The sequence below is a fragment of the Mustela putorius genome, unplaced genomic scaffold (assembly GCF_011764305.1).
Source record: "Mustela putorius furo isolate JIRA1106 unplaced genomic scaffold, ASM1176430v1.1 tig00000228_pilon_pilon_pilon, whole genome shotgun sequence".
NCBI lineage: Eukaryota > Metazoa > Chordata > Mammalia > Carnivora > Mustelidae > Mustela > Mustela putorius.
The window spans coordinates 22,203,939-22,224,445 of NW_025421322.1; the positions used below are offsets into that span (position 1 = coordinate 22,203,939).

General features: G+C 38.8%; 1 protein-coding gene across 2 annotated transcripts in view; it reads left to right on the plus strand.

Moving 5' to 3' along the window:
- COL14A1 (collagen type XIV alpha 1 chain) overlaps positions 1-20,507 on the plus strand; it is a 218,535-nt gene that overhangs the window by 34,177 nt on the left and 163,851 nt on the right. For both annotated transcript variants that reach the window (XM_004743496.3, XM_004743494.3), the window contains exon 5: positions 3,765-3,854. In XM_004743496.3, the coding sequence (XP_004743553.2) occupies positions 3,765-3,854 (90 nt within the window). The remainder of the gene's footprint in view (positions 1-3,764; positions 3,855-20,507) is intronic.

Here is a 20,507-nt window from a genome sequence, read left to right on the forward strand (position 1 = left end):
TGTGAAGGCAGAAGCTCTCTCTGTCTCAGTGATAGGCAGGAATAAGAATGGATGGCAGATAGCTTCAAATCTGAGCCAGTTCTCAAAGAGTAAACTGGGCAGACAATGAAAAGCAGGACATACAAAGATATTCTAAGCAGGGGAGAAAGCCCAATCTATGTCATTAGAAAGCCTTTCCTTATACGGAGTTTAAAAGTTGTTCTTACAGGTTGTGATTCTTTTGTCTTTTGGGAGATAGATATTCATTCATTCATTTATTCTTTTTTTCCCCCACTTAACCAATATATATTGCACGGCTACTAAGTGTCAGGCCTTATTTTAGGTACTGAGAACATGACAAATCATTGCCCCCCACCCATGGACCCTATATTCTCGTGAGCAGAGACCCCAGCAACCCTCTCTTCCTGGGAGTGGCCATTCATATGTGGACCACAAAGATTTGCGTATTGTGAAAGCAAACAGAAGAGGACTGTCCTGGTTAACTTTCATTAATAATTTAATAATTTAACTGTCCTGGTGTTACTTCATTGTTAATATATACTCTTTAAAAATTCCAATTTATTAAAGGATAATTTTAAACATATTTTAAAAAATTAGCAGGGTAGTAGAATAAACCCCTACGTATCCACCAGTCACTTCAACAAGTAACCATTCATGGCCAGTCTTGTTTCATCTATTATCTTCCCCCCACCACTCTGCCCTAATTTTGAAGCAAATTCTGGACATCATTTCGATTAACAATAGCTTTTCACATCCTGCCCTTAGATTACTCCACAGATCTGGAAGGCTGTGGCATTTACCTACGAATCCAGAACTGTGCGTGCAGCAATGTTCTAGCTGGATTTTCTGCCCTCTCTCCTTTTTCCCCTTCCTCTTCTAAGTAATGTTTTATGGCATGTATTTTGTGATTTTTTTTTTTAATTAAAAAAGAAACCAACTTTGTTAACCTGCTACCTCTTGAAACTTCTGAACAAAGACATTGGGTGATTCCACCTGTCAGTAGGACATGCAGATATTTTAAACGTGACATTCTTTTGAGATTCACATTATCTGGAAGTTCCAGAAAAACTTTTGATGTTATTTCCAATATAAATCAGCCTTTGTCTGCCTTTATTGGCACCGCACTTCCGTTTCTGGCCTCTGACATTTTGACACGAGTAAGCAAAATAGCTCTTCTTCAAGTTTTTGAGAAGCAGTGAAAGGACATGGAGACATTTTCCTTTAGATGGAAGGTGTTGCAATGGATTATCCCAGATAGTCCGTTGACTGAGCAGCCTGAGAAACAGGTAACCTGAAAAAGTTCTGCCAGTAGCTGTCTACTCAGAACACTTCAAAAGAAGTTCAGTGGTTTTCAGTTTGCTTAGTTCTGCTGCAATAATCTTATTGAGACTGTCTAACTGGTAAGTTGGATAACTTAAAGGTAATCCTATATAAATGATTAATATAGAAGTATAAATATAAATCAAATATTAAAACCAATATGAAATTATTCTTGTCAGGGATTCGTTCTTCCCAAATAAAAGTCTGCAACAATAATATTAAAATAACTTTGGTTTTCTTTTTCATTTTGTTCCACGTGAGATGGAACCAAAGCCTGGCTCCCCTTCCCCAGGAAACTCCCATTGTTGGATCCAGGAAAATGATCCAGACAAATGCTGTGCATGTAGGTTTACAGTTAGTGTAGAGATTTGAAGTCCTCGTAAGTCCATCTTCTGATACATGGGGAAGCATGAGAAATCGTGCTTTTGGATTTTGAAGAGGGAAAGACATTTCTGATCTGGTGTGTGTATTTGGCCGAGCAAATCAAGCCCGGCCTCAAGTTTTCTCATCTGCAAGTCGGGGTAATGATATATGCCTGTAATACTGTGGATTGATTTACTTCAGCTCACAGTAGGGCATGGTTGCTCTTGTCGTGATTAATGCTACTCTGTTTCTGTTTTCCAATATAGTTTGCCTCCTGCAGGAGGAAGATGACAGCTTGGTGTGACATGTGTTGCATCATACATGTAACCTTGGGGCACAATGGAAAGTGACTGTTATATATATATCAAAATGGTCTATGGCCCAGATTTTCTCTTTGGCTGCCATTTTCCTCATTAGAATGACCTTTTGCTAACCTCTGCCTATAAAACCGTGCTTGTCTTTCCAAAGTCTGGCTCAAATGTTACCTTCCCTGTGAAGCGTCCCTGGGTCTCCACCTCTGGAATTATTCTTTGCCAGATCTATCTCTGCTTCCATGACCACGCAGCACAATTGTTCTGGAGTTAAAATTGCAGATTTCTTTTACAGGGTGTAAGCAATTCGAGGCCATGGCCTATGGGTGGGTGGGGTTGGAGATATAGATTTGGAAATCACCCACAGAAGTGGGAGCGTTAAAATTGTGGAGTGACAAAATGATAGGCGGGGTGTGCCGAGATGCAGGGCAAATTTAGTATATGATCACGATTCAGGAATGGAAACAGAGAAAGGATCCAAAAAATGAGAATATAAATGAGGGGTCGGAGGGATACAAGAAAATCCAGGATAATGCCTTCGTAAAAACAGACGAAGAGAAGAATTTAGAGAAAGGGGTGTTCCAAAGTGGTCAAGGCTTCTAAAGAAGTCAAGAGAGTTAGATCTGGAAAAAAAATGTATGTAGAAAGTTAGAGGGTCCGCGGGAATAGCAGGATCAAGCCATCTTATTATTATTTTTTAATCTTGGACTTTAACCTCTAGGCTCCAGAAAGCCAAGGATGGTTTCTATGGAAACAAGTAATAGAATTAGAGCAACATGACCTTGGCAACTGGCAAGTCTCAACCCCTTTCAGCAAAGGGATGGAAAGAAGTAGAAAGAAGAGGAGGAGGAGGGGTGATAGAGACAGGGTTAATGGACTAACACCCTAGAGAAGGCAGGAAGGGTGGTTCAGAGGAAATCATTCCTTCGCCTCCAAAGCCCACCCTGCAGTAAAAGTCTGCTGATTTCTGTGAAGTGAATGCAACAATTCAATGAGATATCTCACCAGAGGATCCCTTCTGCCTTTTCATGGGTGTTTTATTTGTGCAGAAACCATTGCCATTGGCGGTGGTCTGAGCTGATGCAAACAAGTTAAGGTGCCAGGCAATAGCAGGAGATTGCTGTAGAGTTTAAGCAGTGGAAAGTGGAGGTATGAGGGAGTCGATTGTATAGATTCATTAATTCTGGGCCCCTGAATATTTCATACTGATACTGACAAAGAAATACTATTATATATTAATAGGGAAGCTTCTTTTTTTTTTTTTTTAAAGTTTGAAAGGAAATTGTTTTGGATTCTCCATGTTCTGTTGCTGACAGACCAACTCCAAATATTCATGGCCAAGATCCTTCTAGAACAGGGGCCAACTCATAGTCCTTGTTCAGAGACTAGAAGATATGGCTTGAATCCTGGGCCAGTACATTCTGGTTTTATGAAATATGTTTTAGTTACTTAGCCTCCTGGTCTTTGCTTCCCTCATGTACGAAATGGGGATAATCATGCTGATTTTATAGCAGTTATGAAAGGTTGAATTTATTTGATACATCTGCCCATAGTGAGTACTGGACCAAAGCAATTCCTTAAGGGTTTTCCACACCTTCCCACGACAAGCTGAAATAAAATAGCATTTCCAATCTTTGGGAATGGAGTTCTGCTGTGAAGATCATTTCTACTTAGTACTCCCAATACTTTCAAGGGTTTTAGTAAAATTCATTGAATATTTTCTTTTATACGTTAACATGACATGTTGTTGCGTTTCTCCTTTTCTTCCAGTTATAGATTTGGAAAAAAGAAAGGAACCAAAACCCAGAGTCAAGGTTGTGGATAAAGGAAATGGGAACAAACCAACTCCACCAGTAGAAGGTCAGATTTTTTTTTTTTTTTTGGATTTGCTCATTTAGGGGCTTGAGTTGTTTTAATACCATAAGCAATATGCGCGTACCTGGCCATTGGCCCCATCAGAAGAGTGCAGATCTGATATGGAAATCTCCCTCAGCCCCCCACTACTCCTCCACTCTTCATATCTACTAACTATCAGTACTTTTCTCTCCTTTCCTCTCCATCTTTAGTATCTCATCAAGTTCTCATGGATTTATTTTCTGTTGAGATACTAGACTGAATCTGTTCATTTCTTTCCTCATCTATTGCCAGTACTCAGAGAAACTGCCCCTTCTTTGCCCGACGTAAAGGATTATTTAGCAAAATCTCAATTTGTTTTCTACTGAGAAGTTGGAGGAATCTTTTCAAAATAAATCTGACCTTAGGCTCTTCCCACACACACCTTAGAACCCCTTCAGTAGCTTCCCACTGCTCTTGGACCTCCAAGCCCCGCCTACCCTTGGAACTTACCTGTCCCTGCCTCTCCTTCATTAAACAACTCCCGCTTTCTAGCCCTGCGGGCTCTTTCAGAGCCTTTAAAGATCTAGTCTTTCTCTGCTGCATTGTCTGCGGGAGACACTCTCCCCCATCACCCACTTTGCATAAATACCTCCTCTTTTTCCTGCAAAGCTCATTTTAATCATCACTTTCTTGGAAACCTTCCCTAACTAATCTCCTCCTTTACAGGCCCTCATACAACAACTGATTTTCCTTCACAGCATTTGCCAGAGTTATAATTTTATATTTCCTTATAATTGGAATATTTGCCTTTCCCCTTGACTGTATGATCCAAGAGAACAAGGACTGTTGTCTGTTTCAGGTCATTACTGACTCCTTAGTAGCTAATAATATCTGATACATAACAGGTGCCTAAGTAAATATTCACTGAATGCAAAGATAACTAAATGGGCCATTAAAAATGTAAAATGCAAATAGCTACAAATATTGTCACTCAACAACCTGCTCCAGTGTTTATTTTCATGCTCTGGCATGTGACTCTTTGGTCACTTTTCTGTGAATGTACAGGCGTGTGTGCATAGCCTGCTGTAATGTATTTGTTGTTCCATGCATTGCTTCTCATGCTTTGAGAACTTTCCATGTTACTGCAAACAGGAGGCAGGACAGCCTAGTGTTTGATTGCATCAGTGCAGTTTTACCTGCCTGAATTCAAAGCCTGCCTTTGCCTTATACTTGGGTGATTTATATTGGTTATACAAATTTCTATGTCTCTGTTTCCTCATCTGTAGAATTTATTTCAAACATGTCTTAGGGATTAACTGTGTCAACACATGTCAAATACCTAGAATATTACCTACCGGTGAATAATGTGAGCTGTCATTATTGGTCTATCTCATTCCTTTTAAGGCCCAGATAATGTGTTAACTATTGTCCATACTTATGAGCATTTAGATACTGTAGAGTTTTCACTACATTTCTGAAAGTGGGGGTGGGGGGGTGCCTGGGTGCCTAAGTCAGTTGAGGGTCTGATTCTTGGTTTTGGTTGGTTGTGATCTCAGGGTAGTGAGATCAAGGCCTGCACAGGGCTCTGTGCTCAGTATGGAGTCTGCTTGGGATTCGCTCTCCCTTTCCCTCTGTTCCTTTTTCTGCTCATGCTTGCTCTCTCTCATTCTAAAACAAATAAATAATATCTTTTAAAAAATTAAAAAATAAAAGTGGAATTTCAGGGGTAAGGGATGTGCAAATTTTAAATTTTTGATCAGGTCTATCAAATTGATACCTTTTTCAGTAGTTTGTTTTTTCTGTTTTTGTTTTTGTTTGTTTTTTTTAATTTTTAATTTTTTATAAACATATTTTTATCCCCAGGGGGGATATGAATCACCAGGTTTACACACTTCACAGCACTCACCAAAGCACATACCCTCCCCAATGTCCATAATCCCACCCCCTTCTCCCAACCTCCCTCCCCCCAGCAACCCTCAGTTTGTTTTGTGAGATTAAGAGTCACTTATGGTTTGTCTCCCTCCCAATTCCATCTTGTTTCATTGATTCTTCTTCTACCCACTTAAGCCCCCATGTTGCATCACCACTTCCTCATATCAGGGAGATCATATGATATTTGTCTTTCTCTGCTTGACTTATTTCGCTAAGCATGATACACTCTAGTTCCATCCATGTTGTCGCAAATGGCAAGATTTCATTTCTTTTGATGGCTGCATAGTATTCTTTTTAAAACATAAATTCTTTCCAACATCTGAAATTCTCAATGCTTAAAAATTTTTCCCAATAATGTTTCATTGCTTTAATTCCTATTTCTTTGATTACTAGTAAAGTTGAGACGTTTTGTTTATTTATTTTTATTTTTAATTTATATATATTATATTATTTATATTATATATATATTATATATATATATTTTTTTATGCACCACATCTTCTTTATCCATTCATCTGTTGATGGACATCTAGGTTCTTTCCGTAGTTTGAGTCTTTTTGTTTTTCATATCTTCAGCGGTCATTGGTATTTTTACCTATTTTTGGTCCACTTTTGGTTTGTGTTTTTTGTTTTTTTCTATGATTACATGGAAGTTTTCTACACAGTTGGGGTGTTAAAACTGTTCCTCTTATATTGTCATATTGTTACATATATCTTCTCTTGGTGTATTATTTGCCTTGCAACTTTATTCATGATTTTTGAGAATTTTTAATATAATTTTTAAAAATTCATGACAGTTACACTAGTCTTAACTTTTATGGATGTCTTGGCTTTGTGATTTTCTTAGATTATGAAACATGAAATATTTGTCAAATAATTTATGATCTTATATATAACTATATTGTTGTAATTTATTGTTAAATATGTATCAGATATACAAAAAGTATAAAAATAATGTGATAAGGGACGGCTGGGTAGTTCAGTTGGTTAGGCAACTACCTTCGGCTCAGGTCATGATCCTGGAGTCCCAGGATCGAGTCCTACCTTAGGCTCCCTGCTCGGCAGGGAGTCTGTTTTCCCTCTGACCCTTCCCCCACTCATGCTGTCTCTCTTTCACACTCTCTCTCTCAAATAAATAAATAATATCTTTAAAAAACAATGTAATATATGACTTTGTCCAGTTAAAAAATAAACATATTAAAATTAGTTGGAACTCTTTATATACCCTTATATATTCCCTTCCCCTCTTCTTTAGAGGTTACCATTATTCCAAATTCAGTGTTTATCATTCCTACATGTATCTTTATCATTTTATTGCATATATGTGAATCCTGAAACCACATTTTAATTATGCATTTGTATCTTAAATTTTATATACATTTTATTATACCATGGGTATCTTTTTGCAACTTGCCTTTTTTTTAATAACACAATATTAGGGGTTTTTTTTTGAGTTATTAATGTTGAATTATATGGAGGCAATTTACTCATCTTCTTTGTTGTGTAGACTAGAATCCCACCGGATAAATGTACTCCAGTGTATTTAACCCATCTACTTTTACTGTTACTGATATTTTGCTATTACAAATTTGCTGTAAATATTTCTGCTAATGTCTCCTTCTGCACATGCAGTAGAACTTCTCTAGAGTATATAACTAGAAATTGAATTATGCAGTTGTAGTATATGCATATTTTCAATTTCGTCGATCCTAAGGTGTCTTTATTTATATGTTTTTGTATCTATTATTCTTTCCTTATTATATTTATATATAATATATTTTATTTTTTAATTAAATTTAATTTTTAAAAATTTAATTAATTTTAATTTAGTTTTTTTAAATTAAATTTAAAATTTTTTCAGGGTTCCAAAATTCGTTGTTTACGTACCTCACCCAGTGCTCCATGCAATACGTGCCCTCCACAATACCCACCACTAGACTCATCCAACATCCATTCCGCACACCTTCAAAACACTCCATTTGTTTCTCAGAGTCCACAATCTCTTATGGTTCATCTCCCCCTCCGATTTCCCCCAACTCACTTCTCCTCTCCATCTCTCTATGGCCTCCATGTTATTCCTTATGCTCCACAAGTAAGTGAAACCATATGCTAATTGACTCTCTCTGCTTCACTTATTTCACTCAGCATAATCTCCTCCAGGCCCATCCATGTTGATACAAAAGTTGGGTATTCATCCTTTCTGATGGAGGCATAATACTCCATTGTGTAGATGACCATATCTTCTTTATCCATTCATCTGTTGAAGGTCATCTTGCCTCTTTCCACAGTTTGGCGACTGTGGCCATTGCTTCTATGAACATTGGGGCCCTTCTTTTCACTACCTCTCTATCTTTGGGGTAAATACCCAGTATGGCAATTGCAGGGTCATAGGGAAGCTCTATTTTTAATTTCTTAAGGAATCTCCACACTGTTTTCCAAAGTGATGGCACAAACTTGCATTCCCGCCAACAGTGTAAGAGGGTTTCCCTTTCTCCACATCATCTCCAATACATGTTGTTTACTGTCTTATTAATTTTGGCCATTTTAACTGGTATAAGGTGGTATCTCAATGTGGTTTTGATTTGAATCTCCCTGATGGCTAATGAGGATGGACAGTTTTCCATGTGTCTGTTAGCCATTTGTATGTCTGTTCATGTCTTCTGCCCATTTTTTGACATTATTAACTGTTTTGTGTGTGTTGAGTTTGAGGAATTCTTTATAGATCTTGGATGTCAGCCCTTTGTCTGTAGTGTCATTTTATTATTACATTATATTATAAATCCTGAATTGGATTTTTATCTTATTAGTTATTAATAATTCTCCTTTTTGTTATATCCACTTTTAAGACTAAACTAGCCAAGTGCTGTAGCTATATCATGATATTTTGAGATTTATTATTATTATTATTATTATTATGTAGGACATACTATTTTCTAATTTCTAGCAGACTTTTTATTTTGATCCATACGTTACTTAGAAATGTATTATTTAATTTTCTGTTTTAAATGTTTTTAGTATTTATATGTTTATTTATTTATTTAGAGAGTGCATGAGCAGGGAGAGAGGTAGAAAGAGAGGGAGAGATAATCTCAAGCAGAGTCCGCACTGAGTGCAGAGCCTGACGTGGGGTCAATCCCACGACACTGAGATCATGATCTGAACTGAAATCAAGAGTTGGATGCCCAAGTGGCTGAGCCACCCATGTGCCCCAGGATTGTGTTATTTAATTTCTAAACTTATGGAGAGTCTTAAAAAGATACTGATGTGTTTTTGGTGTTGTGCAAATTGCATTGTGGTTAGAATAGTTTTTAAACATTTGTGAAAACTTATTTTATTGTTTAAATTGTGGGCAATGAGGGGGTGCCTTGGTGGCTCAGTGGATTAAAGCCTCTGCCTTCCACTCAGGTCATGATCCCAGCGTCCTGGGATCGAGCCCCACATCGGGCTCTCTGCTTAGCAGGGAGCCTGCTTCCTCCTCTCTCTCTGCCTGCTTCTCTGCCTACTTGTGATCTCTGTCTGTCAAATAAATAATAAAAAAAAATAAAATCTTTAAATTGTGGGCAGTGAGAAAAATTTGAATCTCTTTCTCTAATGTCTGTTTTGTCCATTTCTCTTTATAACCCTAGTAATTTTCCTTTAAATAATGGGCTAGGTACAGGTAAAATAAAAGTTGTATTTTCCCAGGGACTTTTTTTTTTTGGCAATGGTTCTCTTTATTTTTAGTAATTCAATATTTGACTGAAAGACAGTTTTGTTTAATATTAATATAGCAATCCTGGCTTAATTTTCTTTAGTAGTGACATAACACATTGATTCTCTATCCTTTAACTTTTTCCCTACTTGAGTCCTAAGGTTTAAGGTGAGTAATCTTGTGAAGAGTGTTCAGTTAGATTTGTAATATTATCTCTTACAATCTCTGTTTTTTGATTGGTGACTTTAGTCTACTTAGATCTTGAAGTTACTGAAAAGCTTGGATTTGTGACTTATTTTGTGCTATTACTGTACATTTTCCCCTATGTTTTCCCTCCTGTATGTCTTATTTATATAGTGTTGGTCAATTTTTTAAAATGCATTCCTCTCCCTACCGAACTAAAAGGTTCCTTATGTATTTTTTGTATGGTTATAATTACTATTTTAACATGCATATAAAATCAAAGTCTAAAGCTAAACCGTATGTTTACCATTTCCTAACCAACATAAAGTTTTGTAATACTTTAACTTCAGTTATCCATCTCCTGTATTTCACATAATTCATGGCAGATTCATTAAGTTTAGCTTATTATTTTTTTTTTGCCTCATGAAGATATATTTATAATAATTATTATTTTAACAGCCTGGGTTTGTATAGGTTTTCCCATGTTTATGAATTTATTTACTCAAGATTCTGTCTTGTATGTCAGACTTTCTCTAGATGTTCAATTTCTTTTAGGGAGGATCTGTGTTAATAAATTCAATTTTATTCATACCAAAAATGTCTTTCCCTCCCCTCTGATATTGAAAGATTAGCCGGGTACCCGGTTGAGAGCTCTTGTCTCCAGTCATTTGGAAGATGTGTCACTATCTTCTGGCTCCCATTTTTGATGAGCCTGTTGTCAGTTTAAATGTTTATTTTTAGGTAATTTCTCTTTTCTCTCCAGATGCCTTTCAAATTTTCTTTCCTTTTTCTTTGGCATTCTGTTGTTTCACTACAACAGCCTACTTACAGATTTCTTTGTGTTCCCAGAATTAAGAGTTCTTTCACCCGTTCTGGAAAATTCTTAATGTTTAGCTCTTCAAATATTTTTTTTTCCCCTCAGTTATCTATTCGTTTCTCTCTCCTCTCTTTCTCTGTATTTAAATTAGATTTCTCATAAAAACTCTTCTCCAGTGATCAATGTCTCTTCATTTTCATATTTTTACCTCTCTGATTTTATCAATGACATTTTGTATAATTTCCTTTACCTTTCTATTAGTACATTAATTGTCTCTTTTCCTTTATCAAATCAGCTTTTTAGCCTTTACAATGAGGCTTTTTCATCCTTTTCAGTGAGTAAATCTTTTATTTCTAGAAATTACATTTAGTTCTTTAATAAATTTGCTAGTAATTTTTATGGTATTTTGTTCCATTGCAGTGCTTTTTAAAAAATTATTACAATATATCTATTGTATTTATTTTACATTCTGAGCCCCCAAATTATATTATCTACAGTATTTGGGGACTAACTTCTTTTTTTCTTTTGTCGTACTGATTTTCATTCATGGTGTTTGTTTCCTTGTTTGATGTGTCACATTGGTTTATGAGCTCAGTTGTGGGAATTCTTCACAACTTGGTTTAGGAGTGGGCCTCTCCAGAGAGGTGCCCTTTTGTGGTAATGATTTATATTTATTAATTCTCTTGAGACACTCAGAATTTTTCTATAATTACAAATTCATAGGAGAGATCATTTTCTTCCATACAGACCTTAGGCCAATACAGAGTCTTTGCTGGAAAGCAGATATTTTTCTATTCCATCATTTCACTGAACATATAACCTTTTGAGGGTGCTGCCTTTACCTGAGAAGTATCAGTTCCAACCTCCCACACTGAAGTCATTCCATGTCTTGTTTCTTGGTCCTCGATGACCATTAGAGCTGAACTTCCTGACTTGTAAACTCCCGGTTAATATGAAGTCTATTTCTCCTTGCAATAAATAAACTGTGAGAAGACATTTTGAGACTATGAAAATATTGTTTTTCCTGTTAAAATTTCACCCACTTGTTTTAATATTCATTGATGACTCTTGTCTCAATCAGTTACTACTATACTGTTTAGAAAATGGTGATTTTCCGGACTCCATTGTTTACTCTGCATGTGTTAGCTGGCTTTCTACTGTAAGGGAGATATTTCTCTTCTCCCACATTTGTTTGTCTATTTGTATCAATATGGACTCATGGATCCTTATTTTATGGGATGGATTATAATCCAGTACTATCATTATTTATTTCAATGCTCAAATACATCCAGATTTGTTCAGTGGGAGCTATGTCCAGCTGTCCCCTATGCCTATCATTCTTTAACCTTTTCCTACTTTCTGGCATAAATCTTACATTCCGGAGCCTTTTTCTGTCCTGCTCTGAAATCCATCAGTCCTTCAAGAAGTCCTGGGTTCTTCTCATGGAGTATGGTATTTAGAAACCAAGATGTGGTCACTGGATGTGCCCACTGCCTCTAGATTTTTGTTACTTCTAAGTCCTCTTAGCTGAGGGTACACATGTACCCCCCCACACACCCCTATTTGTCTATCATCTGTTTCATCATTTTTTTCTTACCTCTACCTTAGACCTATCTCACAGAATTAATGCTAGCCTCCTCTGTCCATATTTATCACCCTTTTGCAACACAGTTGGGAAACGTGGCCCCCAATATCTTAAATATATCTGCTTCCATTGTTCAATCATAAAAGTATCTTTAGAATTTCTAATCTATATACATGGTAAAAAGAATAAATCTATTAGAGTTCAATTGTTTGCCTTTAGCATGTATCTATAATGAAATGTCCGTGTCCAAAAGGATCTTGGGTTAATTCTTTTCTTCCCTCTTCATTGTGGTTTTGTCATTCATTTTCAATACAGCTGGGTTAACTTATGAATGTGTAAACATGAATGTGGTTCTGAGAGCAAAACAATTATACAAAAGGGTAACACTCAAAAGAAGTATCACTGTTCTTGTTTCATCTACCTAGCTTTACTCACTCCTTCTAAATGACCAAACTCATTAGTTTCTAATTTATCTTTACTGTTTCTTTAAAAAAAAAAAACAGATTTGTACATATTTTTCTGGAGCATTTTGCATGTCAGTTCTCAGCGAGTTTTGGCTTAGCATTCTTCACCATGCAATGCTTAAAGAATGGCACTCCAGGTGAAATCTATCTTCTATTCATGGATTAGAGTTGGCCCCAGAATTTAGCTATAGCTTGATATTCCTAAATATCCTAATTCTTTTTTTTTTCCCTGATTCACCTTCCTCCTGCACTTTAAAAAGATCAGTGAAGTGAATTAAATACAGGAAAATGGACAATGAAAAAGTAAGAATCTCTTAGACACATGTTTCGATAACTGTGAACAAACACATGAAGGACCATTTATTCCACCAACGGTGCATTTGCTTTACTCATTAAACACAATTATGGGGCACCTGGGTGGCTCAGTCATTAAGCCTCTGTCTTCAGCTCAGGTCATGATCCCAGGGTCCTGGGATGAAGCCCTGCATCGGGCTCCCTGCTCACCAAGGAGCTCAACAAGGAACCTGCTTCTCCCTCTCCCTCTGCCGCTCCTCCTGCTTATGCTCTCTCTCTGTCAAATAAATAACATCTTTAAAAAAAAATAAACATGATTATGGAAGGGCCTTCCCCTCCATAGAAGGGCTATTTCAAAGTGTTTCTTGCAGTGATCAGGACCTGGGCTAGGGCAAAGACAGTCAGGGGTTTTGTGGAAGAGGAAGTGGCTTCCTGTTTTTGGCAGGGGCTCCTGTGAGGTGTGTGCGGGGCTGGGAAGGATGCTGAGGGCACTGGGGAGGATTGTCTTAAAAAGTAAGTTGTCAGGGCACCTGGGTGGCTCAGTGGGTTAAACCACTGCCTTTGGCTCAGGTCATGATCTCAGGGTCCTGGGATCGAGTCCCGGGTCAGGCTCTCTGCTCCGCAGGGAGCCTGCTTCCCTCTCTCTCTCTCTGCCTGCCTCTCCATCTACTTGTGATCTTTCTCTGTCAAATAAATAAATAAAATATTTTTTAAAAAAATTAAAAAAAAAATAAGTTCTCAACAGTGGTGACAGTCCAGGCAAGAGTTCGGGCTCCCGGACGATTGGAGAAGAACGTCCCCAGGGCCCGCAGGCAACAAGAAGGCCTTCCCCACCTCAGTCATAACGTACCACTCGCCACATCCCCTCTTACAAGTGTGTCAGTCCCATGTTTCACACTGAACTCTGGTGCTCCTTATTGTGTTTACAGTCTACAGTTGTTGGTCCAAGAGTCCACATTGATAGTGGTTGCGATACAATCAGACATATTTCACATAGTTTGGAGTTCTCGTTTACATGGGAAGAGCTAAGATTCTTCACAGAAATTGCTGTGCAGTGAAAGAGTTACTTGCTTTCAATTGACCGTACATGTTTCTTCAATAATCCAAGACAAACTCACAAACATAAGTGGTATTTGCCTTTGAGCATAATACTGGCGTGTCTGCCTTTACGGCTATTTTTCCTTTGTTGTCCAAACATCTTTCTTCAGTTATTCGTGGTGTTTTGCACAAGAATGCAGAACCTGATTGAAAGAGATTATGAAACAGATAGGAAAAGTCATATAGAAGGTTTTCCCCACTTTTTGTGGTTTTTCAATTAAGACCTTTGACCCGCTTTGCTTTCTTTCTTTTTTTTTTTTTTTAAAGATTTTATTTATTTATTTGACAGACAGAGACCACAAGTAGGCAGAGAGGCAGGCAGAGAGAGAGGGGGAAGCAGGCTCCCTGCTGAGCAGAGAGCCCAATGCGGGGCTCACCCCAGGACCTTAGGATCGTGACCTGAGCCGAAGGCAGAGGCTTTAACCCACTGAGCCACCGAGGCGCCCCCGCTTTGCTTTTTTATAATGATTTTTTTTAAAGTTTTCTACAACGAGAAGATCAGGGGAGGGTCTTTTTCCCATGGGAAAAAAAATGAAATGAGTGCAAGTTATTCTTTTGAGGAGTGGTAAACTATGGCTCACATACAGTCCTGTTTTCTTATATAAACTTTTATTGGAACACCGCCGGGTTCCATCGTTTACGCATTGTCTGCAGCCGCTTTCCCACAAAACCCACGCTGAGCGGTGCAACAGGTATCCTGTGACCTGCAAAGACTAAAACATTTCCTATCCTGCCCCTTTCAGAAAAAGGTTGCTGTTCCTTGCTTTTGAATGTTCCTTGCTTTTTGAATGGAACAGAATCATTTGATGAACCGAGTGATTTAATTGCTTTTCTGAGAACAGCTGGTATGTGTTGATATTTCCAATAAGGATGGCATAGATGTGCTCCCCGACATAAACCTTCAGTGGATGTAGCTTCTCATACTATCTAGCCCATTTGACTTCTTTTCAAATCTGAGACATGACCGCTCCCAAAATGTGGTTATGAGGTTTAAATCAGTTAACATGTGTCAAGGACCTAGAACTTAGTAAATGCTACATACATATTGGCTACTGATATCGCAGTGTAGAGTTCACATGAATCACTATAACCATAGATCAATCTTTCACGTTATTGATTTAACAATGAATGCATAGAAGAGGTTTGGCGGTTACCCCCTTGGTGCTGAGCGCTGCGTTGGCCACTGGGAATCCCTGATGCTCCCAGTACGTAGGATCCTACTCTCACTCCACTAACATAGTCTGGCAGGGACTTGGTGCCTGTGGTGTTATTTTTGGAGAAGAGTCGGGTCTTCATTATATATCATCATTGTGGCTGAGCGCAGCCAGGAAACATGATTATTCTGAAGGTGTTATTTTTATTATTATTATTTAATAGATTTGCTTATTTTCTGTTAATTTTATGGTTTCTTGGCTCAGTGTTAAGAGATAATTTAGAAATTTTTACTACCTTTTCCACCAGTTATTCTGGGTCTTAGATCTACCAAGCTCAAGGCTAGGAGTTCAATTCGACAAGAATGGGATTGCTGGCGATCTGAATTTTGGGAAGGCAGAAGTCAGAAGATCAGTGACAACAAAGGAGAATGGGTGGGGCTTGGAGATTAATGCTGGTTAGATCTTGACTCTTAGAGGAGAGAGGGAAGGGATTGGGTTCATTCATAAACTGGACGTTGGAGTTAGGTTGTGAGCTGGAATTCATGCAATAAAGTGTTTAGGTGGGTGCCTCGCCCTTGGACATGCTCGATAGAGGCTCCTCCTCCTCCTTTTCCTTCTTCTTCTGCTTCTCTGTCCCCTTGCTCCTTTTTCTTTTTCTCTTTATTGTTATAATTACTGTTATCTAGACAGCTGATACAGTGTACCAGCAACAGCACCAGGATGGACTAAAATATGCACAGGGAGATTTTGTGGAAGCCTTTCTGTCTATGCCTGTGCCCTGAGTGAGGGATAACATCTTGGGAACTGATAACCATGGGCCTATACTATGTTCACATCAAGCATTCAAATTCACACTTGTCAAATGCTCTGGGATCCTCCCATTCAACAGACTACTATAAAAATTGCTCAGAGTTGGCAAAAGGAAGGTGCCTGGCAGATGCAAACACAAAATTTGAGGCACGACCTATAACTCAATTACTAAAGATGGCCATGGATAAAGCAATGCCAAGAAAGAGGTTGGAATCCAAACTTTTGAAACATAGAAGTAAACCATGTACCATGAGTAAGAATCAGAAGACACAAAAAGGGTGGTCTCAGGATCCCATGGATTTCAATTATGGAATGGTGACATAAAGACGATTAAATAAACAATATTATTAAAGTCGTAGAAATATTCAAAGCGAGAGAAGGGATTGACAGACTATGACAGACTATGAAAAAGAAAATATGTACATTTGAGAAGGGATCTAATAGAACAGAGGTTGGAAGAACATAAGTAGATAGTTACACCCTGAGTCCTTGTTGAAGAAAATATAGAACGCCAGATTCAAAGATAAGACTTCAAAAGACAAAATCAAAACGAGGAGGAATAGAAGGACTGATTGACACCATTTCTCAATGACAGAGATCTAGCTGTGTGCTCTTGTGTGTTCCTCAGCTTTTTGGTATATTAAACAAAACCCTGTTTTTAGGGGCACCTGGCTGGCTCCATCAGTGAAGCGTCTGACTCTTGATTTCAGTTCAGGTCATGATCTCAGGGTTGTCGGATCGAGTCCCCTGTCGGGCTCTGCACTGGGTGTGGAGCCTGCTTACGATTCTCTCTCCTTCTCTGCCCCTCCTCCATGAAAAAACCCTACTGTTTTTAAAAAATGATGTTAAGTAATTTTATTTATTAATTTAGTGAGGAAAAGGTTGAGAAGTTCAGCAAGTTCAGCTTGCTTAATAAACTGCTGATGTGTCTTACGAAGAAACAAATTTATTAATTTAAAAAAAAAGGTTGAGAAATCGTCATCTGTTACAACTGTGTTCACGGAGAAGCTGTGATATAATTACGGCCCTCTGCCCCTCACTTCTTCCCTCCAAGCATTCCAGAACATTTCACAGAAGCACAGAGCGAGCAAAGAATGCTCTATCAGGTATAAGGTCTGAGACACATCATAGGTCCCTGAGTCTGTGCAAACATGCTCAAAGAAGACTTCAGAAGATGATATGAATTGCTTTCCGGCCTAAGGCTTAAGAGAATAAATAAAAACATTTTTCTCAGAATACTTTTTCCTTCCCATATTGAATTTCTCTTTTCACCCTTATTTTCCTCATTACTTTGTGAGATCACTGTGGCTTAGAATACAACACCCAGGCTTTGCGGTGAAACATCTCCTGGAGTGAAATCTTGCCTCACTTGCTACCTAGCCATCCAACCTTAGGCATACGGGGGTCCCCCCTTTATCTGCGGGGATGCGTTCCAAGACCCCCAGTGGGCGTTTGCAACCATGTATGGGACTGAACGTTCTAGATACAATCCTTTTCCCTACTTGTGCAGACTTATGATAAAGCTTAATTTGTAAATTGGGCACAGTGAGAGATTAACAACAAGAACTACTAATAAAATAGAGTCATTCTAACATTACTCTGTGATAAAAGTTCTGTCAATGTGGTCTCTCTTTCCCTCTCAAAATTACCTTACAGTCTTATACCCGCCTTCCTCTCCTTGTGACGGTGTGAAAGATAAAATGCTGGCGTGAGGGGAATGACCTAGGCACTGTGTTGAAGGGTTAGGCTCCGTTTGACCTTCTGATGATACCTCAGAGGGAGAATCATCTGCTTCTAGACCATGATGACCGCAGGATAAGGGAGGACCATGGGTAAGGGAGGACTACCGACCTCTCAGAGCAAAAGCAGAGTAACTAAAGTCAGGAATGTGAGGATGAGCCTCTGGCACAGGGATGACAGGCCCTGGGACATCTCAGGCACCCAAGGACTGTCAGTCTCCAACCCATTTTCCATTTCCTGTTTCCTTAATGTCTTCATTTTGAAGAGAAAATAACATACAGAATGCAACAGAGTGCCTCACATTATCAACTGCTCTTTGTTGAATATTGGGATGCAGCTTGTTTTAGACCCAAAGAGAGAGGGTCACAATCCTGTGGAGAAGATTCAGGAAGACTGTGTAAACGGAAAGAGTGTTTTTATCATAAAAAAGCAGAAAGCTGATTTCTGGGGGCTTTTTCCTTGATGTGAAGCATTACAGTTGATATGTTCAGGAATTCAGAGCGACAAGAGGCAGGATCAGTGAATCAGAAAATAATCATTGACACCTGCAGAGTACGTTATACCTGTGTGTGTAAAATGACAAGATTTCCTGAGGGCGAGGAGATGAGATTCTCCTCGCAATAGACTTCTAGCTCCTTTAGTCCGCCTGTCCCCCACGCTTGCTAAGACATTTTAAAAGGATTTTCAGACCTTGTCTGAGGGCCTCCAGCAAATTTTATCATTCTTGCCTGTGACTTCTCTGGTAGGAAGAGAACATAGTTCTTCCTTAAATAAGTTTTCAAATGTCCTCATTTTTTTAAAAGATTTTATTTATTTGTTTGAGATAGAGAGTGGTGAATGAGATGAGCGAGAGAGGGTGCGCACAGCAGGGGGCAGGGGGCAGAGGCAGAGGGAGAAGCAGGTTCCTCGCTGAGCAGGGAGTCCAATGTGGGGCTCCATCCTAGGACTCTGAGATCATGACCTGAGCCGAAGGCAGACGCTTAACTGACTGAGCCACCCAGGTGCCCCTCAAGTCCCTCATTTTTAAAAGAACTTGTAATGTATGGGTTTTTCTTCTTTAAATCAGATATCTTAGAGCTATGAGTCCTGCTATAGACTTTGGTAGAGTCTGTCCGCTGTAGGAATGCTTGGGTTTGTCTGACTGATACCTTCCTTCTTATCTAAGAATTTTGTATTAAACCTCTTGTGTCTACACCTGCAGGCCTGACTGTTGCTGTCAGATTGAGTAGGGATCTCAGCCTTAGAAATCACAAAATGTCAGAATCTGTTTGTTATGGATGAATTGGAATTACAGAGATGATTGAGTGGTTGCATTTTTCAGAAAATCCCCTAAGAACCAACATGAACACACGCCCAAGTCATGTAGTACTATATGCAGACGTGAAAATAAATTTGCATGTAGTACCCGGGCTTGTGACGTTGAGCAAGTTTTGTTCTTAAATAAAGATGTTCGGGCGAAACAGCCTCTCTTGAGTCTGTATTATCTTAGAAAAATCAGGAAATAACCAGATAATTGTACAAATAAATGTTAAAGCAAACTCTATATAAAAGTATTTTTAAAGGACTATATATTTTCCAAGGAAGTAAAATCTATTTTAGGTGTTTTGCATAGGGGTAAGGAAAGGTTAGAAAGGATAGAAATGGTGGAGACAGAAGGGGAGATAAAGATTGAGTCAGAAGTCTGAGAGATGGGACCATTTGGGGGAGAAAGGAGGGCAGTTTTATTGGCATGAAGTGTGAACTCAGTAGGGACAGATCGAGTGGACTTATGTTATGGAAAGCTTTGAGAAGCACCATGTATAGCTTAGGTTAAGTTATCCTAAAATGTAGAATTGCCAGGTGCTTGGAGAGCCACGGAGTTCCGCCAGTTGCGAGGGTGGTTGAGAAGCCTCTGTCATGCCCATGATGGTTAACCTCCATCTGCTCATTGACAAAGATCTCACGGTTTCCCTGTGATCTAGGGAAATCTTGACTATTCGTTCTTTCTCAAATTGAGGTGAAATCTGTTTCCTTGTGGACATACAGAACACTGCTAACCCATCTTCTGTATGACAGTCCTTTAAACATTTGAAGACAGCTTATTGTCTTCTCTTGGTCCTTTATAGCCTTTGAGCAGAGAAAAAATGTAATGAAAGTGATGTTTATGGGACTGTCAGTTACTGCTGGGCTCTGAGGGAGCCCTGTGCAGGGCTCCGAGAGACTGCTGAGATGTTCTTTTGGTTAGAAGGCAAGAGAATATGATTTTGATTTCATGCTCTTTGTATTTTATTTATTTTTTTTTTAAAGATTTTATTCAACAGAGGGAGGATAAGCAGGGGAAGCAACAGGCAGAGGGAGAGGGAGAAGCAGGTTCACTGCTGAGCAGGGAACCCAACGTAGGGCTCGGTCCCAGGTCCTGGGATCATGACCTGAGCTGAAGGCAGATGCCCAACTGATTGAGCCGCCCAGGCAACCTCATCCTCTTTTTAATGGCTCCTTCTCTCCCTCCTTCCCCCTTTCCTCTCTTCCTCCCCCCTCCCTTCCTCATTCCTTCCTTAGTCCTCTCTTCCTTCCTTGCAAATACTTCTTTGAAGGGAGCTGCTTAGGACAATAGCAAAGTGGTTCAGGCTTTGACGTCAGTCTTGGATTTGAACTTCAGCTTTTCCACCTGCTCAGTGTGTGATGATGGGCAAGTTACTGAACCTTTCTAAGTTTCTAACCTCTTTTTTTCAGTGGAGCGAGAAAAACACCTACCTTGTAGCATGAATATGGGGCTGGAATGGAAAAGATACATGCAAAGCTTCTGGTGAAAGCAGTCACTACGTGGCAGGTCTTTTTATTACTGTAAAAAAAAAGAAGCAATGACAACTATTTGCTGCAGTCAATAAATAAATAACTACATGTATATGTAACTATGTAACTATGATAAT